This window comes from Peromyscus maniculatus, chromosome 5 (genome assembly GCF_049852395.1).
Source record: "Peromyscus maniculatus bairdii isolate BWxNUB_F1_BW_parent chromosome 5, HU_Pman_BW_mat_3.1, whole genome shotgun sequence".
Taxonomy (NCBI): domain Eukaryota; kingdom Metazoa; phylum Chordata; class Mammalia; order Rodentia; family Cricetidae; genus Peromyscus; species Peromyscus maniculatus.
The window spans coordinates 105565052-105589852 of NC_134856.1; the positions used below are offsets into that span (position 1 = coordinate 105565052).

The 24801-nt window shown below is 45.2% G+C and overlaps 1 protein-coding gene across 23 annotated transcripts in view; it reads right to left on the reverse strand.

Annotated features, from left to right (window-relative positions):
* Positions 1-24801, reverse strand: part of Carmil1 (capping protein regulator and myosin 1 linker 1) — a 293644-nt gene that overhangs the window by 19920 nt on the left and 248923 nt on the right. For 16 of the 23 annotated variants that reach the window (XM_042278284.2, XM_076573044.1, XM_076573046.1 and 13 more), the window contains 2 exons: positions 6626-6692; positions 5851-6047 (listed from right to left, as the gene is read on the reverse strand). In XM_042278284.2, the coding sequence (XP_042134218.2) occupies positions 5851-6047; positions 6626-6692 (264 nt within the window). Of the gene's footprint in view, positions 1-5850; positions 6048-6625; positions 6693-11029; positions 11048-24801 lie in introns of all 23 variants that reach the window. The other 7 variants (XM_076573057.1, XM_076573048.1, XM_076573045.1 and 4 more) reach the window with 1 other exon arrangement.

Sequence of the window (24801 nt, forward strand, 5' to 3'; positions counted from 1 at the left end):
GGCTGTAGATGGGAACAGGTTTTGAGACAGTCTCTGCTAGTAGCCCTGGCTGGCCTGTAACTCATTATATAGATCGGGCTGGTTTTGAACTGGCAGCTGCCCTGCTTTTGCCTCACTAGGACTGGGATTACAGGCATATATCACCACATTCACCCACGAAACAGGTTTACAAAATGTAGTGTAAACAATGCACGATGGGGGATTTGTATGGCTGGACCTAATAGGCTGTGAAAAATTCATGCTTGCAAAATGCTACAAAGTAAAAACCCAACTATAATCTCAGTACCAGAGGCAAGAGGGTAGCTAAGAGCAGCTTCCTTTAGCGGCCTCACCAACCACCCCCCTTCTTGATCCAGCAAATGAAGGGTTATAGTTTTCTCATTCAGTTCCTCCACTCACCCCTTTTGGCTTGTCCTGCTTTGAAAATGGAATTCCTAGTTGCGCCCTCCCCCCTCCCAGTTCTCTGGTAGTATGGAGATCATGGAGGCTCCAGAGATGGAGGGAAAAGCTGAACAAAGTGCAGCTCCTCCCCTCCCCCAGGAGCAGCAGCTTAAAGGGCTGGGCTGCACCTCCTAGCCCCCCGCCACGGCACCCCTGACATTTTAGAGATAAAGAACAGAGGAGACACCCAGCATGACTGGGTACATCCCAAGAGGCTCTTTAAAGGCGGCAGTGAAAGGGAAGCTCAGGTGGAGCGGGCCCGGGAAGAGCAGCCCACACCCAGACTATGATGAAGAGAATCAGGCCAGTAGAGTTCAAGGCCAAAAGCACATGCTGTTAACACTCATTTTCTCGCAAAAGGGAGAGCTGTGATGTGACTCAAGTCTCTTCTGTCAACCAGAATCAGCATCAGATGCAAAGCGCAGCAGGGCTGCTGGAGATGGAGAGCAGGGATCACCCTGCATGGGCTGGACCCCACTCGCCTCGGGAGCTGGCTAGCTTCCTCAGATAAGTCACTGGTGCCTGCACCTCCAGGGAACGCGTACTCTCTGAAAGGTTAATTTGTGGATGATGAGAAGCTAAGTGGGTGCTGTGAGGTTAAAGCAGTTCAGGCCACCCTCTTATCCCCCTCACCAGGGTGACCGAGCAGAACACTCGGGCATAGCAGATACCTGGATTTGGCATGGCTTTAGGAGCCACAAGGAAATAAGGGCATGTGGGTCTGTTAGAGGCACTGTGAGCAAATGTGCGCAGGGAGAACACCTTAGGGAGCTGAGTGACCACACGCCTCCCATGCATGCCTCCCACCGCAACAAGCAAGGAAGACAGACAGCCAAAGGAAAGTAGTCAGGACTCCATCAAAGCAAGGCAAGGCAGGAGAATACGCAGTGGCCCGGGGAGGGAGAGGAAAACTGAGAGGCAATTCTTTGAAAACAGACTACTGACACATCTACCCGATGTTTGGAAGCCATGAGAAGAGGTCAGCAATGGGGCCGAGCATGGTGGCTCATGCCTGTGATCAGTACTGGGAAAGGTGAGGCTGGAGGATGGCTGTAAATTCCACGCCAGCCTAGGCTGCACAGTGAATTTGAGGCTGGCTTAGAGACCAAACAAAATCTTGTCTCAGAAAATAAAACCAGAAGAAAATATTAACGAATTAAAAACAGGGAATGAGAAAGGGAGACATAGTTAATGATGGTTAAGAGCAATTCAAATTCTAATCCTATGTAAATGATCAATTTGATCAAATGGACAATAGTCTATGAAAATATAAATTACTAAAGTGGCCTTAAGAACAAGTTGAAGGACTGGCCAGCTACCATACATGTCTAAGAGAATGCATACACACTTTAAGAAGTGGGGAAAAAGGAGGGGAGAAATTATTGTTTTTACAAAGATCTTGCTTTTGCATGAGCACAGGGAACAGTTAAAGTATGGAGGGCAGACACCTGTATCTATCTGTCAGCCACAGATAGCTGGCAGAACTGGAGAGATGGCTCAGAGGTCAAGAGCACTGGGTATTCTCCCAGGGTCCTGAGTTCAATTCCCACCAACCACGTGGTGGCTCACAACCATCTGTAATGAGCTCTGGTGCCCTCTTCTGGCCTGCAGGGACACGTGCAGGCAGAACACTGCATATATAATAAATCTTTAAAAAAAAAAAAGATAGCTGGCAATTTGACATGATTGAAGTCTGATCAAAGAGTGAGTGTGTGTGTGTGTGTGTGTGTGTGTGTGTGTGTGTGTGTGTGTGTGTGTTTAAATATATGCTGGGCTATAGCTCATAGATGAGTTCTCACTCTCCATGCATGTGCCAAGTCCTGGGTTTCATTTCCATCACTGGGGGGTGGGGGTGGGGGGAGATCATCTGTGTTTCGTTCCATACTGTGAACTTCATGATGCTCTGGAGAAGCTGCCTCTGTGTTAAAGATCCTGCACACTGCTGGACCTCTGGTGGGGGTAACATGGCAACTGGAGAGGAAACAGTTCCTCTTGTCAACTTGACCAAATCTGGAATCAGGCAGGAGACACACTTCCGGGTATGTTTGGAGGGAGTTTCCAGGAAGCTTTAACTGGGGGAAAGCTGCACCCTGAGAGTAGGCAACACCTTTCGGTGGGTGCCTCATATATAAAGAGGTCCAAGGAAAGACTGGTGTTGCCTGCTTTTGCTTCCTGCTGGTGACCGCGTCTATCGATGCTTCTCGGTCTGGCACCATGGCCACCGCCACCCTCCACTCTCGTCAGACTCCAGCTTCTTCAGCCTTCCAATGTAGACAGGAGTCATTGGTGCCTTCAGCATTGGATTTGAACTGCCGAAGCACCCAACTTCACTGGCTGAGCAGCTACTAGGTCCTCAGCCTCTCCAGCATGGCCATGGCCGAGCTGCCTAGCCTCTACTGTGTATGCCATCCCAGTAAATCCATTTTTATTATGCATAGCTACACAGTCTGTTGGTTCTGTTCATCCAGAGAACCCCAGATAACACGGATGGAATGCTGATGGTCGAGAGACAAAGCTGTTTTGTACTCTTAGTCACTGCATAGCCAGTGACTGTGAAGCTCAGTATCTGCTCCAATCCTCTCATGCCTTTTTAAATGTCTCCTTCCTAAGCCTGGCCCCACACGCCTCCACATGCTCTAAAGCTGAGAGTGCTGTGAAACCTCCCTGATGAACCTCTGTGCTTTTGTGAACACAGTGACTTGTGACCTTCTTTCCTGTGACTTTAAAGCTTTTCGATGGTGGTACACAAGTCTGTGTTGCTAGGAACAGCTACTCAGATTTGGGTTATTTCCTTAAAGGAGAGTTCATATTTTTACATTGACAGTGTTTATGCAATTTTGTTAATTTTGGCATGAAAATCAGAGTGACAGCATTATTAGCTTTGGCTCAGTGACAATGACATGTGGGCATCTGAACCAGCCCTGGCTTTCAGAATTCGGATGTCTAGGGCAGCTCAGTGGTGCAGTAGAGGTCAAAGGCAGAAGACTTCAGACATGCCAAAGTCAACTCAGGACGAGCTGGTTCTACATAGGCCTGGCGAAAACCCTGATGGTCACACCAGACAACGGTTGAGACTAAACACTAGTAACAGAAGCAGCCCAAACTATTTTGTTCGGTTACGTTTATCTCCAGCTTTTTGCTTCTTCCTGATGCTAACCTGGAAAATGTGAGTGACCCCCAATAAGGGTGTTGTAAGAGACAGTACTCAGGAAACAGTGAGCCTTGAGAAATCATATGGTAATGAACGGACCTTCACTGCATATCCAAGAATGACCACAGTCCTCTGCTCCCCTGTGGTTCTTCTTACTTTTCAGAGGGCCTCAGGTAGCCCAGGCTGGCTCCCAGGGAGATGTATACTGAAGGATATCCTTGCGGTCCTGATTCACCTCCCTGGCCCTCAAAACCTCTAGGATTACAGGCAAGAACCGCCATGCCTGGTTCTCTTTAGTTTTTTTAAATGCAGGAAGAAAGAATAGCTTGCACATGACTGTGTGGTTTGATCCCCAGAATCATAAAAGCAAAATGAATAAGCAAGTGCACAAACCCACAAAATGTTTCTCTCCAAGGGTACAGAGACACTGAACCCATCATTTCTCATTGAAGTAATGCTGCTAATGATTGCAGAAGTGACAGCTGAAGAGGGACCATTTACACAGCAGCAATCTAGAGTATAGAGTCCGAGCCAGCACAGGGGAAGGTGTCTCTTTCCTTACCTGATAAGCACCTCTCCCTTATTTAAAACAGCAATAAGTGCTTATACATCTAAGCTTGCGTAATGCTGTTATAAGACTCCAAAATCAAATAAGCTGGAAAGGAAACTATGAAACTATGCCCAGCTCTTCAGATTCAAATGAACACACCTAAACACCAATCTTCTAAAGTGACCTATAGACCACGAGGACAAGTGCAGAAAGCCTTGAGTCTCTGTACGTTCAGCTAACCCCAAGTATCCATTAAACCCTGGGGGGCACTCACTGCCTTGTACTCTCAACCCATAGCATCAGGCACATTCCTATAGTCACAGGCCATGCCTCCCTGGAATTCACAGGCGAAGAGGAGAGAGCTGGGGATATATGTGATGAGAGCTACCTCAGGGTAAATACCGATTTCCATGGTGGGTGTCACATGCCCTGTGCCAAGCACAAATCCATGAGAACCACTTTTCCCTGCAGCGGTCACCTCTAGAGGACCAGAGAGAAGAGGCAAGGAGAGCTTCCTGGAAGAAGTTTTGTTTCCATGGAGATCGGAAAGACCTGCCAATCATCATCAGCTCCAGGGAAAGCAGTAAGAATAGCGGATGGAGAGAAGCCAGCATCCAGGATGGGAGTTGGGGATGACTGGGTGGTAGTGGTGTGCAGTCGCAGGCACAGCCAGGTTTGCCTGTGGTTTGTTTTCCTTTGTTTGAGACAGGGTCTCTCTATGTAGCCTTGGCAGGCCTGGAACACTTGCTCTATAGATCAAGTTTGCCTTGAACTCACAGAAATTCACCTACCTCTGTCTCCTGTGTGCTGGGATTAAAGAGATGTGCCACTATGCCCCGCTACAGCCAGATTTTTAATATGTCAGCTGGTGAGACCCCACAGGGGACAGAAGATAAACAGGGAAAAGCAGGGTGACAGGGAAGACAGGGTCCTAGTTTAGAAATTGCTTAGCCTGAGGGCTTCCAGAACATCCCAGATCTGAAAAAGCAGAGCTCTGTGTTGGGGGCCATTCCCCACCCCCACATTTCCCCAGAGTGCTCTTGAGTAGAAGCAACAGGAAATATCAGTTAGAGGATAGAAGGGAGAGAAAAAAATAGAAAATACAGGATAGACTCAGGAGGGCCTAGATCCTAATCCTTTGGCCTTGACTGTCTCTGCCCTAGGGTATTTAAAGGAATGCCAAGGGGTGGAGCAAAAGACCTCCCCCCAGCACAGCCAAGTGCAGACCATGGCACGCAGGCCCATGGTCCAATCATCCTCTTTATGCAGACCTGCTGGGTAAGGCTACTAAGAAACCTAAAAATGGGCTCCAATAGCTCTGGAAATGGGTTCACATGGAATCAGCCAGCAGCAAAGATACACAAGGCCACACCAGAGAGCCGAGGACCTCTTTTTTCTTTTGTATGTACATGCATGTTCATATATGTGAGTGCTAGCATGCACGCAGCAGCTGGAGGACAATCTTAGGTGTCAGTCACTGCCTTCATTGAGACAGTCTCTTTGCTGTCTGCTGCTGCATATGCCAGGCTAGCAGGCCCAAGGACTTCCGGGGATTCACCATCTCTATGATGGTTTAAAGGAGAAATGCCCCAGTAGGCTCACATATTTGAACATTTATTCGATCCCCAGTTAGTGGTACTATTTACAGTTCTGGAACCTTTAGGAGGTGGAGGAAAGGAGGGGCCTGAGGAGGCCTGTGGACACCCACCGCTGCCTGTGTGGGCTGCTGCTTCTTGTTCCGCTTGGGCCGTAACTTGGTGAAGTGTTCCAGTCTCCTGCCTTCCTCTGAGGGCAGCTCAGAAATGAACCCTGAGCTTCGCTTCTCCTGCCGGACTGATGGGAAAGGCGGGTCTTCAATGTGAATCGGAACCTCTTCCAGGGCTTTGTCAAGATCAAACTCCATTTCTGAAATAAAACAGAGCCCAAAGCAAAGGGTGATGCAAAGAGTATAATAGAAAATTTCCCAGTCCCAGCACTGGGAAAGCTGAGGCAGGAGGATTGCTGAGTTCAGGCCAACCTGGGGTACACACTCAGACCTTCTAAAAAACAGAATAAGAACAGGAAGAAGAAGAAAAGAGAGGAAGAAAGGCAGGGGAGGAGGGAGAAAGGGGTAAGAGAAAGGAAGAATAGAGAAGCCCAGTTCCATCATGAGCAATAAGAAAGCCCTAAGAAATCTATGCAAGTCATTTTTTTGCTTTGTTCTGTTTTTCAGGCAGGATCTCATTCTGTAGCCAGGCTAGCCTGGAACTCACTGTGTGCCCAGGCTGACCTCCAATTCACATCCGTCCTCCTACCTTAGTCTCACAGGATTATAGGAATGAGAAACATACCTGCCCTCTACAAGTGATTTCTAAGTCTACTGCCCCTCACCAATTACCCAAATCTTTCTCAAGTTATGGAGTGGACCCCTGTGGAAAGTGCGAGCTCCCTGCTGGGATGCTTTCCAGCTACAGGGAAGCGGCTGGCATGGGTAGCACACTCACCGAACGCCCTGGAGACAGGCCGCAGCATTCGGCTATGGATGCTCTTCCTCTTGGACTTGGGAGTCATCTGGCAATCAGACAGAGGCGGTACTTAGGTGAGCATGGAAACTTGTCTCAAACTCCAAGGCCCCAGGGATCAGCTGGTTAAACTAGGTTCCCGCTTCACAGTGGTTCCACCGGAGCAGCAGCTCGGTTGATTCAGGAGATGCAGAGACGGATTTCTAAATGTTTAGAACCTTCCCGAGTGATCCAGTCAACTGCTCTTTTATCCTACACCTCTAACCGGTTAAAAAATCTATTCCTAGGGCTGAAAAGAACAGGGAATGATAATTTAACTCTAAGCCATACGTGAGAATGTCAGAATGGAGATAAAGAATCAGACTCGAAGACTGTAAAAATCAGTCACAAAGCACCGAAAGAGATTATTCATGACTGTAATTGTCGGTTGTCACAGCAACACCGGTGCCGGCATACTGTATGCGGGCTCTGTGTGTCACTTCAGCGCTTCAGGTAGCTCAACTCTTTGTTTCACAGTGTGTGATTAAAATTTTAGGATCATGTGCCACAACTCAAAACTCTCAGCTGGTACTTCTCAGTAAATGTCTTAGATCCTGCTAGACAAATAAGTCCCACAGCAAGGTCAAACTTGAGAACATTTCCCAAGTGCTGGCATCAAATATGGAGCATCCACCACCACCCACAACTGTCATTCATCACAGACCATCGATCGCCAATCACATCTGTCATCCAGTGTGGATCTTCCATCACCACCCACACTTGTCATCCAGCACAGGCCATTTACTGACAACATTGCATCACAGTATGGATGATCCACTGCCTCCTACACTTGTCACCCAGCATGGGCCATCTACCACCCATGAAGTGTCACACAGTGTGGCTCACCTACTGCCACCCACAGCTGTCATTCGGCACGGGCCATCTACCACCACTGGCACTGGCACCCAGTGTGGACCCTCCACTACCACCCAGTGCTATCTCCCTCAGAAGATAGACAGATTGTGAGGCTGGGCAGAACCTCAGGCATCAGCTACACAGATAAACTTGAAGGTCAATACCAAGTCATGGGATGGGTGAGAAACACTAACAGATCTGAGCTATTAGAGGTCTGGGCCAGGACATAAACCTGTAATCTTCCTACTACACCATTGCTACCAATACAGATAGTGGACTGCAGCTGTGTTTAAACCAGCACGACACTAATTTTTTAACTTCATTGGGGGGGGGGGAGAGTAGGGAAAGGTGAGGGTTCTTGCTTTGTTGTTGAGACAAGGTCTTATTATGTAGCCTAGGCTAGCCTCAAACTCATCATCCTCCTGACTCAGACTCTGTTATGCTGGGATTTCAGACAGGTATCTCCAAGCCTGGCTCAAAAAACTGACCCACATACAAATTAAGAGAAAGCAGAGTTGAAAGAGTGCTGTATATGTTGATGAAAGGGTTGTCGGCTGAGGCTTCCTCAAAGTCTATGTCCTTTAAAAGAATAAACTGGCTGACACCGACCTGGAAAAGCAAAAAGCCTTTCAGTTTTGACAGTTGCCCTGGTTTTAATAAAAACAACAACAACAACAAACCCCACTCATTTGCTATTAAATGTTGGGAGACTAGAGAGAGAAAAGCTGAGCAATGAGATTCCCACACAAATGATGGCTTTCCTGAAAGGCCAGTGTGACTGGCTGGAGGCAGACAGGCTGCGTGGGAAGAGCAGTGACGTGGCCTGGAAAGCAACTCACTCCTCAGATTCAGCAAAAATCCAGTAGGCATCTATTTATAAGAAGAACCTCTGCTAAGGCACATGTTGTGTTTAGTTCTGCAGAGTTCTATACACCTTTCATACAGTCTCGGTAGTGAAAGGATCAACAGGGAAGCCAGAAACAGGACTTATGGTGTTCACCGATGATGGCAAACTCAAGGCCAACCTGGACTTAACATGTTTAAAGTGAGCCTTGCTTGACTACACACGACCCTGTCTGAAATACACACAAAAACACTACACATTTCATCAGATAATCACTCATTTCAATAATCATAACTAGGAAAGAAGTTTAAAATATAGTTGTATAGGGGACCTGAAGTTTTGTGTCCTTGTGCCTCAGGATTAGTTTTTTTTTTTTCACAAAGAGCATTCACAGACAAAACCAGCCTAGCTCAGGATTCCACCTCCTTAAACCCAGTATGATAGGTAAGAAATACATGTGAACTGTGTCAAAATGGTAACATTTGTACACGCACATATAGTAGCTTTAATATTTGAAAAAGGACGAATGTATAATTTCATGTACAGATAAAGAATAGAGAATATCTAGAGAAAGAAAGTCCTTCGCAGACTTGGTGAATGATCTGTCAATAAGTCATGTAGTTTAACCTAATTTTGGAGACACATAAACACATGAAAGTCACTGGCATTTCACTGGCTGACGGGGATCAGAATGGAATTAGTTTTCTTATTATAACTGTGTTTTCTAATGTTTCAAAGCCTGGTATTAAGTTCCAAATATCAGGGGGAAAATGTCTTCTAAGTACATTCCACTGCATTCTTGCATTTTGAATGACCTAAGAGCAGAGAACTGCTAATTATGTTTCCCATAAAAGTCTTTCTTGATCTTACCATTTCTGTTAGTTCCCAAGTTTTGCCATCCTTACAAAGGGCCGATGGTCTTTGGCTAAAGTGAGAAACTGTAGCTCAGCTGGTTTCTACATCAAGAATGTGATCTACTTCCAGCCTGTAGTCCCACCATGGAAGAGGCTGAAGCAGGGAACTGCTGCGAGTTTGAAGCCAGCGGGCTACACACAGACCCCGTCCCAAGGCAACGAAAGACCCTCCAATGCCAATGGCTTCCACCCCTCTCTCTCATAGGGCTTACATATAACACAGGAGGAAAAAGAAAAGTGGACTCCACCTCTCACGAGCGGGGCCTTTGCTTTGTAATGCTTTCCTTCTCAGTGCTGGGGAAAGTACAGACTTGCTCAGGCTCACTTGCCTTGCTTATGACTTCAGCCCCTCGCTCCTAAAGTGAGGACATGTAAAGATGGACAGATTTTTTTTGTACAAGGGCTTATTTAGCAGCAAATAGTCCAGCTTCTCTAGAAATCCACTTGTTCGCACTGTTCTTCCTCTCCCCAGTGGTTAGGCTGATAAACTGTAACCTGGGAGGAGGAGGGCAGTGGCCCATCTTTAGAACTGTCCGTGCTCTTCTTCTGTGCCCAAATGAAAGGGTTAATTCCTTCCGACTGTGCCTTAGTCCCCTTCCACTGTCCCTGCACACTTGTCAAAGCTAAGCACCTTTCTGAGGCAAGGAAACCCCAAGCTTCTCAGAGATGAAGGGCAAGGGCAGCTGAAGCAGAAGGAGCAGGCTAGCTTTCAGCTCAGACAGAACTAACTTTTAAAAATGCATTTTATGAGTAAGAAGGGGAAAATATGTTAAATCTTCATTTTAAAATGCAATTTTAGAAGGGAACCCTAAATATAGACTTTCTTATCTTGACACCATAAAGTGCCAATAAATTTGCACTGTGCTATAAGCGTGAACAGCATATCATGGCTGTTTGTGAAGAGACCAAAGCAGGGTGGATATCTACATTACTTGGAAATCTTTCTCACTGGATCCAATTTTTATAATGTGGAAAACTATTCTGCATGTAACTCAACAAAAATTTGTTCACCGTCAACACAGTTTACAAAGTAATGATAGATCTTGGTTCACAACAGTTTCCCTCTCTCACACCCACTTCTAACAGGTGATCTCTAAGCATAACAGTTTTTATAAATGAGACTTAAATTGCTTGAAATCACCATGAAGATAGGATAAAGCAGTTTCCTTATTAAAGCATTTTTTATTTTTGCTAAGTTTTCACAAAGAGTATTATATAATGCTCTCATTCTAAGCTCAAGCACCAAAATTATTTTTTTCTTCCTTCTCCAGGGCAAAAAGGAAAAAATAACCCCCCCCCCAAACACACACAAAACCAGTACCAGCTGAGAAGCAGATTAGGGACGTCTAATCTGAGAAACAAATTATAATGCCAATTTTCTACAATCCTGGGCCTGCAACAAGCAATATGACAAGAATGAGAAATACTTGGGCATTTGCTCCTTGTGTCTTAAGAACTTCCTCCCTCCCTCAAATGCGGCACCCTCTTCACCAAAGCTCTCTCACTCCCAGTCACCCAGCTGGAGAGATTTTCAATACATCCCCTGGTTTATTTAAGACTGAGCCATCTGGTCAACCCCAATCCTGTCTCTAAATTAGTGCCTGTTTCATTCAGGATCTGCCGAGGGGATGACAGCATCTCCCGGGAGACCAGCCAGGCAGTGCAGCAACAAATGGAGCATGAGAATGCAAACCAGCATGGTCAGGGGCTGCAGCGCCACTGGGGGATACTTACACTTGTACAGCAGAGAGTCTCCATGCAGCAAAAGGAAAGGAAAAAAAAATATGAATGGAAGAGAGACAAAGCAACAGCATTACAGGAAAAGGGGAGGGAGAGAGGCCGCACATAAACAAAGCAGAAAAAGCTAAAATACACAAAAAGCCATCGCAGCAAAGGAACAGGGGGGAGTAGTGCCAAGTTCACGGCGTAAAGCATCCAGCCAAGCTCTGAATAAGCAGCAGCGCAGCTACAGCTTGAGAAATCGCAACGTTCATACATATAGATATTAACTCTTATTCTAAGAATGTCTCCAAATCCATGGTGACATCATCAGCTGCCAGGGAACTCAGTGGGCAGGACACTGGACAGATACTAGAACCCCCACACAGGTCTCGTCTTAGCCTGCGACAGTGTGGGGACTGGGAATCTTTGTGTAAGCACAGATGTCCCCTGAAAGGCCACTTTCACTGCATCTCAGGAGATAAGCATTTGCAGTTCTCTCACTTACAGAACTTCTTACACAGAATCTGATGCCACTGACCAGTCCAAGTACAACTCAATATTTCCTGGTAGAAATTGACATTTTACATTAAAACTTTAAATACATTGGTCACCATGTACAGTTGTCAATACATCTTCCCACTTTTAAAGTAAGGATAATATATTTTAAAAGGCCCACTTGAGTCATCAGTGTGTGTGAAAATAGCATGAGGTGACCGAGAATCCTTCTTAACCTTCCAGAAGACATCTTTTGCAGAAGGCTCCCTACTCCATCTATCTGAGGCTGTATTTTTCTTAGTTCTGTATTTCTTTTTTCTTTTCTTTTCTTTTGTTTTTCTGAGACAGGGTTTCTCTGTGTAGCTTTGCACCTTTCCTGGATCTCACTCTGTAGACCAGGCTGGCCTTGAACTCACAAAGATCCGCCTGCCTCTGCCTCCTGAGTGTTGGGATTAAAGGCGTGGGCCACCGCTGCCCGGCTTAGTTTTGTATTTCATGTGTCACTTTTTCCCCACATAAAATGAAATGACAATATAAAGCTCCTCAGGCTGTGTGTGCAAACAGTGTGGGTCACTGCAGAAGATGGGGGGATGCAAGGACAAACCACTTCCCAATACCATCCCTGCCATCATCCGTACTCACAGACAGGCTTTAGCTGGCAATGTGTGGGGTGAAATCTCACTCTCAGAACTCTAATTTCATACTTACTAGGCATTTTCCTGCAGACATGGTTCATTTTATGACCTATCAAGTGAGCTCAAAAACATCTTTGCTAAATGACAGGAAAAAGAGTAAAACTGTATTTCCAAATCTTCAATTGTCATGCCTGTGTTAACTCACATGTCCCTGGAGCATCCACAAGTGTGACTATGGCTCCAAGTATGAGGAATCAGTCTTATAGATCATCTTAAGACTTCCCTTCTCTTCCTGAAAGATTACCTTATCAGGACAAAGTCCTCTGTCCACATTACACCTCAATGATCACTACTAGTAACATTGAAGAGCCTCTCGGTTGGCTCATTTCCTAAAGCGACAGTTCCATGAAGAGGGAAACCATGGCAACCAAAAACTCAACATTTAGACAAGGTGAAGACTCTTCACTCTCATGCCTGTAAGTTCTTGAAACTCACTTAGGCTGTCTTGATGTCACCACCTCCTCACTAAAAGACAGGAAGGAGTTGTCAGTGGAAAGCAGCTCCCCATACCCAGGCACCCCAGAGATGGGCTCAAAGCTTGGATCTCCCATTTGCTCAGTTATGGAGTCTGGGCCAATGTTTTTTGCAACGTCGGGCTGGTTTTCCAGTTTCAAATAGATTATTGTGGGAATTAAATAAGATGTAGACTATGAAGTGTTTACTACAGCACCCAGCATGCTGTGTGGCACCATCAGTGACCTCACTGAGCTTCCGTGACGGGTCCAGACTGGGAGTGAATATAATCTTTTCCCCCTTTCTTCTCTCTTCTCAAAGGGAAGAGTAGGGTTGGGAGAGATTATGTGTAAAGCAGATTTTTCACAGAAAAAATACCTAGAATGAATCTAAAAGCCCCTGTTAGAGAATGAGCAAAAGAAACAGGCAGGAAATAGCAGTTGATAGATACAAAAGTAAATGATGGAACAGCAGCTAAAAGGAAAAAAATATAGAGAGGTGGCTCTCAGCCTTCCTAATGCTGCGACCCTTTAACACAGTTCCCCGTGTTGTGGTGACCTCCCAACAACAAAATTACTTCCTTGCTACTTCATAACGGTAATTTTGCTACTATTATGAAATGTAATATCTGATATGCACTCCCCAAAAGGGTCGTAACCCACGGGTTGAGAACCACTGATATAGAACGACATGAAGAAATCTCAAAACACTGTTCAGCAAACAGTTTCAGGAAGATACACGTTGGCATGCCTGCTACATACATTCTAAAACCACCAGACTGCACTATCAGCTAGCTGCTGGTGAACAGATGCACACTTAAACATGGAAAACAATGTGTCCTGTCTGACCCCGATGGTGCCTATGGGAAGAGGGAGGTGAGAAAGATGGCTGGTAGTGGCAAAGGGGGCCATTATGCTATTTGTAATGCTTCAGATCAATCAAGGTTCTGCAAAGGTTACAGAATACCTACTGTGTGCTGCTTCCTCTTGGAGAAGGGACAGAATGGCAGTGAATGAAATACACTCCCATGCTGAGTTCATGTTCTAGTTAGACCAAAGATGTTGGCATGCCAAAAGCTAGCTCACGAGTAGCTGGGAATACTGGCACTGAGCAAATTATTTTAGTAACTGTCCGGTTTTGCCCCCTCCCCAAACTAGAGTTATCTGAGAAGAGGGAACCACAACTGAGAAAACCCGTGCCTCCATAAGGCTCCACAGGCAAACTTGTGGGGCACTTTCTTAGTTAATGATTGATATGGAAGGGCTCAGTAGGTGATACCACCATGGGGCGGGTGCTCTGGGGTGGATTAGCCAGGAGGCTGAGCAAGTCATGAAGAACAAACCAGTATAAGCGGCATCCTTCCTTGGCTTCTGCTTGACTTCCTGCCCCAACTTCCCTCAGTTAGCGATGGAGTGGGACCTGAGATCTGTAATCGGAAATAAACTTTCCTCTCCAAGTTGCTTTTGGTCATGATATTTTATCACAGCAACAGAAGCCCTAACCGAGACAAACACCTTAAGATGTTTGTTCACAATCACTCCGACCCATGGAAAGGAATCACTCTAGATACAGGGTAACTACTGACAGTCTGGGCTTATTCCTATAAGAGCTCAACGGAACACCCCACACACTACCTCCAAGGCCACCTCCTGTTAGGTGTTCATGATGAAATGACCTAGCAGATCAAAAGAATTTGGGATAAGAAAATAATGTACTATAATAGTCAGGAAGAAAGTTATAAATTTCTTAAATAACTCAGGGTTGTTTTACATGAGTAAGTATTTTTGTTTAACACTATTGTTAACTCATGTCTTTTCCAGAAAAGCTGCCTTCCAGCATTCAGGAGACAACATTCTTTTGAACTCAAGATCCAAATAAATACCGAGGTCCAGTATCACAGGCACATTTTTCATTTACTTTAATGAAAACTTCTCAAGAGAGATGGATTTAAAAAAATCAATATGAGTTCCAATGGCACTGGTGTTTATCCCACTTAACAAAAAGATATAAATCTTTTGTCAGACATTTAGTACTTCCTAGTAAGCCAGCAAATCTGACTTCAAGAACTGTCCCAGACCAGGTAGGATGAGGGGAAAACTCCCAGAACAGTAGGAGACGATCGAGGGTCAAACTCCAAGGGCAGCAGCTTGGGCAATGGGACCCCCCTCCCAGCAGAGGGGCTGCCTCAGGCCCACATATCCCAACTACAAGTAGGTGCTGGTCAAGTAGATGTACCTTTGTAAATGAGCGTAGAGCACAAACAGGAGGTGTCTAGTTGGAGGTAAACACTTTTTAAAAGTTAATGGCCAGAACATTTAGTATAGCATCTTTTATTACAAAAAACAGGGATTTTGTTGTTGTTTTCAGATAGGGTCTGTGAAGCCTTGACTGTCCTAGAACTCAATATGTACACACAGGTTGGCCTCAAACTCACAAAGATCTGCTAGGCTCTGCTTCCAGAGTACTGGGAAAAAGTCATACACCACCACACCCATCTGGAATGTTTAAATATATAGTAGGGTGCTTTTTGAAACATCTTAACCATTGTGCTAAAAACAGATCTGGAAAGATGGCATAAATTTGGCTGAAATAAGAGAATGCCTAGAGACGAGCTCAAAAGCTTCCTGTGGGGCACCTCCTTCCCACCTCACTTCCGAGACGTCTATTGGAGGACTAAATGAACATCTTTAGGTAGGAAAGATAAGCCGGGAGGAAGCTGGTAAGGGAATGAGCAAACTGAATCAGTGTCGGTTCCACATGTTACACAGCTGTAATTAGAACCACGGTATGGAAGGGGCATTGGGTACAAAGGAAGGACGGTGAGGACTCGTCTACTCCACGGCCGATCCTCTCAGGACTGGCCACGGCTCAGCTGAGCACTCACCTCGCATGTGCAAGACTCAGACTTCAGTGTCCAGCACTGAGGGAGACACAACAGGAAATCCAAACAGTCCTTCAAATCAGACACACTCACCCGACTCCCGTCTCTCCATCCTTGACTCACATCCGTATGATAAAATCTTTCCCGTGGACTCTCACTCAGGGGTCATAAACCGGCATCCACTTCTTTGGACGTGAAACTCTTCAAATGTGTACATCTACTCTTTCAACTATTTAAACACTTTCAATTTTATGAGGAGAGGGGAAATAAATAAAAGTGTTCCTCCCTTGTGCTCACCAGGCGGCATTTCTGTCACACCCAATCACTTTACGTCCTTCATTTGACCCCCTGTCCCTGCAGATTTACACCTACAGACCTTGTTGGAACCATTTATTACATTTATTTATGTAAGCGTGTGTGTGTGTGTGTGTGTGTGTGTGTGTGTGTGTGTGTGTGTGTGTGTGTGGTGTGTGTGGTGTGTGGTGTGTGTGTGGTGTGTGTGTGGTGTGTGTGGTGTGTGGTATGTGTGGTGTGTGTGTGTGTGGTGTGTGTGGTGTGTGTGTGTGTGTGGTGTGTGTGGTGTGTGTGGTGTGTGTGGTGTGTGGTGTGTGTGTGTGTGTGTGGTGTGTGGTGTGTGGTGTGTGGTGTGTGTGTGTGTGTGGTGTGTGTGTGTGGTGTGTGTGGTGTGTGTGTGTGGTGTGTGTGTGGTGTGTGTGGTGTGTGTGTGTGTGGTGTGTGTGTGTGCTGTGTGTGGTGTGTGTGTGTGGTGTGTGTGTGGGGTGTGTGTGTGTGTGTGTGTAGTGTGTGTGTGTGTGTGTGTGTGTGTGTGTGTGTGTGTGTGTGTGCCAAAGCACATGTGTGGAGGTGGAAAGTCAGCCTGCAGAAGCCAGCTCTCTCCTTCTGCCATGTGGGTCCTGGTGACTGAACTCAGGTTGTCAGGCTTGGCAATAATCACCTTTAGCTGCTGAGTCATCTTGCCATGGTGGACACATTTAAAGGTTAGGATTTTTATATTTCTTCCTTATGCACCTCTATATGATCATCCCAGACATGATATACTCCTCTATAACCACACGATTGGTGACCCAAAGAAAATTAATAGTCATCACATACTATACAATCCACATGCTATAGTCTATGTTCAAATTTCCTCAGTTAGGATTCTTTAAGTCTTTTCTTTGAGACAGGGTCACAAGTAGCCCAGGCTGGCCTCAAACTTCCCTGTAGCTGAGGATGATGCTGGACTGTTCTTCCTGTCTCTACAATCTACGTGCTGGCATATGCCAGTACACTCGGCCTCCCTCAATTCTCTTTCAGACTTATAAACCCCCTCCTCTTTAGATCCAGAACCTAATGGAGAATTGTCCATTATGTGTGAGAATGTATCTTGAACCTCTTCTATCTAACCCAGCACCTCCTCTTTCCCCTACCTCAACGCAGCTTTTCTTCCGTCCACTTCCTCATAATAAGATGCAGGTTAAAACGGTTTGGGCAGGAATTTCACACAGCGGGAGCGGGGACCTGCTGAGTCAGTCACAACAGGTAGCCCGCATCAGGAGGGCCCACCATTGTTGAGGATGCTGTTCGGTCACTTGATTGGAGTGGGGACTTCCCGGGTGCTTCATTGTCAAGTGCCATTCCTCTGTGATTAATAGCTACTCTGGAAAGTGCTGCTCCCAGTCCACACAGAAGAGCCTACTTATAAGCAACTACTGGCAATTCTTGCCTTAATTAGTGAACACAATGAGAGCTGAAAGATGGAATTTTCTGCATTCTCCTTCCTGTATCTATTAGTTAACCCCCTTCTCTTATGTCCCCCTATAGCCACTCCTTTCATAATTTTTTTTGAGCACTGCTATGAACAATTGTATTTTTTAAAAAATTGATTCAGTGTATCATAAGATTTTGCAATCGCTATTCTTTCCGGCACTCAGTGTCCCACAGCATCTATTCAATCCTCCCCACATGTCCTTTGAGATGGTCTCTTTGGACATAACACCAATCCTTGCTCTTTGATTTAAGGCCTCCTTGGCTGACCTTGTACTTTTCCGTGCACTTTGAAAATGGATATAGGTAATCCCTGTTTAATGAACTACATGAGAAAACCTAAGTGCTTCTGACTAGATTATCTGCTGAGTCAATGCTCAAAGGGGAGCCGATTCTGTTCCTAATTGATTTATAGCCTCAAATGTCTAGCCTAATGTTACCACACTTGGAGTTAGAAAGTCATTTTCAACGTATTTCTATTTTCAGAAGTCCGAGGTAGCATAAATCAGCTGAGAGAAACAGATACAGCTCTTTCTTTGGTAATGGCTGGACAGCACAGAGCCTTCCTCTTCAGCCAGAGGAAAGCATCAACCGTGAGAGGGCTGCAGTAAGTCAGGGGGCAAAAGGAGGAAGGGAAGGACTGGAGGATACCCCACCACTAAATCTGGCTCCTCACTGCCCTCATCAGCTCACACCCATGGCCTTGTGTCCCATCCAGCAGGAGCTGGCACTGTGATGCTCAGACATGCGCGTTCTGAGAACAGTACTGGCCAGAGACTGCCATTATATCAGCGGAGTGCTATCCTGAAATTGAAATGGTTCATTTCCTTATTTTATCAGATCGACAGATATTTTTTAATGAAAGAAAATTAAGCCATTACCTTCCTACTATATTACACTTTCTCCATGGAACAGGAATCATTTTACTTTTTATTCTCTTTAATCTGGTAAATGAGCCCAAAGTGAAATTTCACACTTGAGTACTCTCTTTGCAAATGAATAGAATGAAATATTTTTCTTGATATTAGCAAAAAAATGAAATTATCTGGTACTGATTTCAATAATATATATATGTATATATATACATATATATATATTCTTTTCCTTTCTTTCTTTCTTTTTTCTTTTTTTTTTTTTTTTTTTTTTTGCTGTTCTGAAATGGGTTCTCATTGTAGCTCAGGCTGGCCTTAAACTTTCTACATAGCTGAGGCTAGCCTTGAACTTCTAGATCCACCTGCCCCCATGTCCAGAGTGCTGGAATTATACTCGTGCTCAATTACAACTGAGGTACCATCATATTATCTCAAGCATGTATCTAAGCAAGTGCTAATTCAGATGGACCTGGGCACATGATACGTCCTCTCTGCCCTACAACAGTGGAAGAGAAAGTAGAGAAAATTCCTAAGAACATTGCTGTACAGTGAGACTATGGTACTCCAAGCTTCACAGAAGCTTTGCCAGCATCTGTTCTAATTACTGCGAAAGAAGAATGAGGAAAACCCTACCGAGTAGTACATCTTTGTATTTTTAATGGAATTTTCTATTCATTTTACATACCAACCACAGATCCCTCTCCGAGTAGCACATCTATAGAATATATTTTAAAACTACTTAATTTAGAAAACCCATTTACCACGGAAGGCAAGAATAAGGAGGTTAGGTGAAGACGTCCATCCTGTCTTGGGAATAAACTCTACAGTTTGGTGACATCATGAAATTAGCTCTGTAAACATGGCCCAGCTAAGAGCTGGCCACAGTGCTAATGGAGAACATATTAAAGCTTATGATAATTTTTTCCTTAAAAAAATAATTTGGGTGGTGAGATGGCTCAGCGGGTTTATAAAAGCTTTTGCCACCAATCCTGAGGACTGGAGCTCCATCTCCAGAGCCAATATGGTAGAAGGAGAGAACTGACTCTCAAGTTGTCCACACACATACACACACACACACACACACACACATACACACACACACACACACACACACATATACACAGACACACACACACACATACAGACACACACACACACATACAGACACACACACACACACACACACACACACACACACACACACACACCACACACACACAAGTAAAAGAACAAACATGAAACAGTCAAACTAACTGCAGTGGTACCGAGCGGGGGACCGCAGGGCTGCTGAGTGCAGACTCTGGGTGGATGGATGGATGGATGGATGCTGTAGGCACCAACTGGCCACCAGCAGGTCTCACCACAAGGCTCAAATCCCATGAACCCCAAGCTTTTCTGAGATCAAGTCCTCAATTTCCTTCATTCTAACTCTATCCTCAAACAGGGCTTTGGATAAAGACAGCACAGCACTTAAACTGGGGAACCTGGTCTGTACTAGAAACCAGAATATTTGCCGTGTTTTGTCTGTTTGTATATACAGTATGTGTGTGTGTATGGGTGGCACATGTAATTGTGTGTGTGTGTGGGGGGTTCCTCATGTATATGTACGCATATGTATGCAGAGGTAGAGGTAGACTGAACTGGAGAGCTTCCTTAAGTGCTCTCTACCCTTATCAGGGTCTGTGGCTGAATCTGGAGCTTACTGATTGCCTATCCTGGTTGGTCAGCAAGCCCCAGGGACCAGCCTGCCTCTGCCTCCCCATCAACAGTACTTTGAGGGCATTGCAGCCACACTTGGACTTTTATGTGGGTGCAGGAGCTTAAACCCAAGTCTTTATCATCTCCCCAGGTTCCATCATGTTCCCATTAACTCCTTTGACTTCTCATCCCTCCTGACTGGATTCTAAAAAGAGACACTGAAAATTGTCGATTCGTTACTTGATTTACTTATCATTGTTTTTGGTTTGAGACAGGGTCTCATTCTATACTGCAGGTATAATTAGAATGCACTATGTAGCCTGGGCTAGCCTTAAGAGAAAAATATTAAATTCAATCCTTCTGTGTCAGCCTACTGAACGCAGCGATTATTGGTATGCACATGATACCCTACTGTTTTCATAATTCTATATCATTCCTTTCTGCTGGCTTTTGGTGAGAAAGTTTGAGGAAGGATCTCATGAACCTCAGGCTGGCCGTGGCACTTACTACATAGCCAAAGATGACTCTGAACTCCTGAGCCTCCTTGCCTCCACCCCCTAAATCCTAGGATTACAGGTATGCACCACCATGCCTAGCTTAGGAAATATTTGTACAGAATCTATTTCACCAATGAGAGAATATGTCAACAACACAGCAATATAGTCAAGCTACTTTTCATTTGCTTTGAGCTTGCTTAAAATGAATTCAAGATTTACAGCCGCTATCGTGAAGAGTTGGGTAAATTTTCTATCAAACATACTTCCCATATATTTCCAAAGGTATTGTTTTATAGCAAAACATGAGTACCCATGGGAGCAGTTTCTTATTGTCCCCAGAAGAGTCTTTATGGGGTCTCCACCACTTAGAGTTTCAATATCAAGTAGCTGCCCACGGGCTTTGACTCCTTCAGTCACTTGGGAAAGAGGCCACAGAGCACAGAGTGAAATGCTTTGTTACAGCACCAACGAGAATCTTTAAAAACTGCGCATGGTGGCCAGACAAGACCCTGTCTCAAAGTACATAGAGAGCAAAGCTAGCCTGGGGCACATATTTGAGACATGAGCTTACGTGGGTGTGACTATTAATTCAGAACTGCCCACTGAGCCCAGAGCCCTGTCATTTATTTCCCACAAACCAACAGCTCACCCAGGTCCTTGTAAGCATCTCCACAGACATCACTAACATCCGATTCTGCCCAAACCTCCCAGCCCACTCCCCTTGCATCACAAGGCTATGTGTGATGAAATGGCTTCTGCTTCCCTTTCAGCCTCAGCGATCCCGTTTCCCTTTATTCTTGTTACACTATAATGAGCAGCATTCTAACCGTCTCCTTATTCCAAGCTCTTGGGGCTCTCTCCTGGGTTGACTTACTCATTCTCTTCCCCACCAACTTCGTATCCAAACGCCAGTGTAACATCAGTAACTGCACGTGGCACAATGCTTAGAACCTTCCTCCAGGAAGCCTTCCTTGACAACATCCCTGTTGTCAAGGGCTTCTCTGATTCCATAGCAACTGGCACTCCTGTCTTAGAACACACGTTCCCATTGTATCTAACTTTCAGGTTTATTAATGAAGAACCACTTCAATCTAAAAATGAGCTTAAGCACAAATAAGACAAATCTTTTTAAAAATGAGTAAATTAGGATGAAGAAAAAATGAAGTCTCTGCATCTGCTTCTATCAGTCACTAGATGTAGGTTCTATGATGACAATTAGGGTAGTCACCAATCTGACTACAGGGGAAGGCTAGTTCAGGCACCCCCTCTCCACCATTGCTAGGAGTCTTAGCTGGGGTCATCCTTGTGGGTTCCTGGGGATTTCCCTAGCACCAGGTTTCTCCCTAACCCCATATTGGCTCACTCTGTTGAGATATCTCTTTCACTGCTCTCCCTCTTTGTCCCTCCCCCACCTTGGCCATCTCAAACCCTCATGTTCCCACCCCTTATCCCCTCTCCTCTATTCCCCTCTTCCAGTTTACCCAGGAGATCTTAACCATTTCCCCTTCCTGGGGAGATCCATGTGTGTCTCATCCCTGGGTACATGAACTGGCTTTATAGAGCCCATTCCCTACAGTGAATGCCTTACTCAGCCTTGATGCAGGGCAAGGAGGGGCTTGGTCCTGCCCTAACTTGGTATGTCAGCCTGTGTTGACTACCCAAGAGAGGCCTTACCCTCTATGAGGAGTGGATGGGGGATAGGATGGGGGATGTGGGGAACAGGAGAAGGAGAGGGAGGGAGAACAGTGGTTGGTATGCAAAATGAAAAAAAAATTCATAAATAAAAAAAACAAAGTCAGAATTATGGCTGAATAACACAAGTAATATTTCTTAAGGCTCTGGCTACTTTTTATAGTCAAATACATTCATTCAGCTCTGAATTTTCAGTAAGCACACAACTGTGTCTAAGGTGCAGAGTATACTGCTGGGAACATCTGTCACTGTTGGTTAAAATCTGGCAATTTCTTTTGTAACAATGACATTTGGGGATGAAATCGGCAGTGACCACAGCAATGATACAGAACATGTAAATAGCATAACAATATCTTTTTTAGTTTGTTTTTGAGACAGGATCTCTCTATGTAGAGCAGGTTGTCCTGGAACTCACAGAGATCCTCCTGTCTCTGCCTTCCAAGTGCTGGGATTAAAGGAATGCACCACCACACCTAGCCAGTGATACATTTTATAGGGGTGCTTATTCAATGGGCCCTTAATAGAGATTAATGACATAAATCAAATTCATACCTCAGTCCAGAGAAGGACTTGGGGGCTCAAAAAACAGAGACAATGGGTAAAGAGTTATTCTACAAAGCCCAGACTCTAAAGGGTACCACATCCTCTTCCACCCTACATTTCTGCTTTTGCCCTTAGATTTCCTCCCTTCAGACTGAAGAGACTGATGTCAATCCCTGCAGCTGCTATGAGCTTCTATTTAAGACATTCATTATTCTCTAGTGTGTGGTATATGCTGATATGCTCACATGTGTGCAGTGGCCAGAGGTGGATGTCATGTGTCTTCCTATGTATCATTCTCCACATCATGTTTTGAGAAAGGGTCTCCTTGAACCTGGAGCTCGTCAGCACCCACATAGATGCTCACAACTGTCTGTAACTCCAGTCCCAGGGAATCTAACACCCTCACACAGACATACATGCCATACATACAGGCAAAACACCAAAGCATATAAAATTTTTAAAAAAGAAAAGAAACCCAAATTTAAATATCACTGAATTCAGAACCAAGACAAAAATCTCTGCCTCAAAAAACAAAACAAACAAACAACAACAAACAAAACAACAAAAAACATTAACTTTTTTTTCCTCAAGAGGTATAGTGAGTACACATGACAATCCAAACATTAGGAAACTAGAAACTGGAGCATCAGGAGTTCCAGGCAGCCTGGACTACATGACAGCCTGTCAACACACACACACACACACACACACACACACACACACACACACACACACACACACAGTGTTTCTATTGTGAGCTAAAATAAAGCTCCCCCCTTTTGTCAGAGTATTTTCACAGCAGTAGAAATGACACTAAGACCCCGGGGGTCCAGGGGGGCTGGTGAACCTAGGAGCTAAAAAGTCATCACATCTCTTCTTTCCGAAGTGCTATCCATAAGAAAAGGCTGTCACAGAGTAAAACTGCAAGGAATAACTTAACAGTCGTGACGAGGACCATCTGTCCTGCAGTGAACACCCGTGCAGCTAGCTGTGAAGGAGACCGGCTGACCACAGCCTGTGGCGAGCCATCTCGTGAACAAACCGTTTAACTAATAACTGCTGGCTTTGACCAGATCGGTGCCTCAGCCGTCTAAAAAGCACAAAGACCTGAGCTCAAGTGCCAGAACCCAGCTAAAAAGCCAAACACAGTGTCATGGAGCTGTGTCTCTGCAGAGGCGACAGGAACCAGCAAGCGCCACATCCCAGTGGGAGACACTGTATCAAAATCCATGGGAGGCGGTTACCAACGACTGACTTGGTTCTCCATTTATGCACCTATGCACCCACACGCCAACAAATACACACAGAGAAAGAGAAGACCCGCTGCTGCCACGAGCTGACATGGTGACTGAACACAGCACTGAGTTCACGGTGGCAGGAGGATCAGAAGTTCAAGATCACCGTCAGTTTCACAGAAGTCGAAGGTCTAGCCTGGGCTATAGGAAACCCTATCTGAACTCCCACCCATGTGAACTGCTGGTATCAGAAAATGAGGCAATTTCTTCAGTTTAAAAAAAAAAAAAAAAACAGTTTCTTGACCAGGTCAAGTACACGTTCGCTAAATTTTAGACTGCATTCAAAACTTAAAATTATATACTGAATTCGGCGGCTGGCAAGTATTGAGGGAAATAATTGCTGCTTTATCGCTGGAGACAGGGTTTGCAGGGTGGTGTTCCAGTTAATTCAAGCCTGCTCCAATTCTCCTCCAAGCAAGCAGCAGTTGGAGATAAATGGTTCTTCAGCAGCGATGTCTTTTTTGATTCTGAACGGGTCTGACACTCGTTAGAATAACGGAGAGAACAGCAGACAATTAGTGAACCTGCAAGTCACAGACGCTGCCTTCTCACCTCCACCCCAGCTCCTGGCGGTGTTTCAAGGTATTATATTAGAAGTAGTGACAAATTAGGGATAATCAATCAGGAACACAAGGACTGCACCCTTCAAACTTGGAATGCCGGCAAGAAGTGGGGGTAGCCGCTGCAGATCGGGCATCCTGAGTTCCTGAGATGCCCTGCTCTGTGAAAGGAGCAGGTGGTGTGGACAGCAAATATATTTTGTACAGATTTATCTTATTACTTATTTGTGTGTGTGTGTGTGTGTGTGTGTGTGTGTAAGTGTGTGCGTGTGTAAGTGTGTGTATGCACATGTGTGCATGTACCTACTTGTGAATAACCAAGGAGGCCAGAAAAAG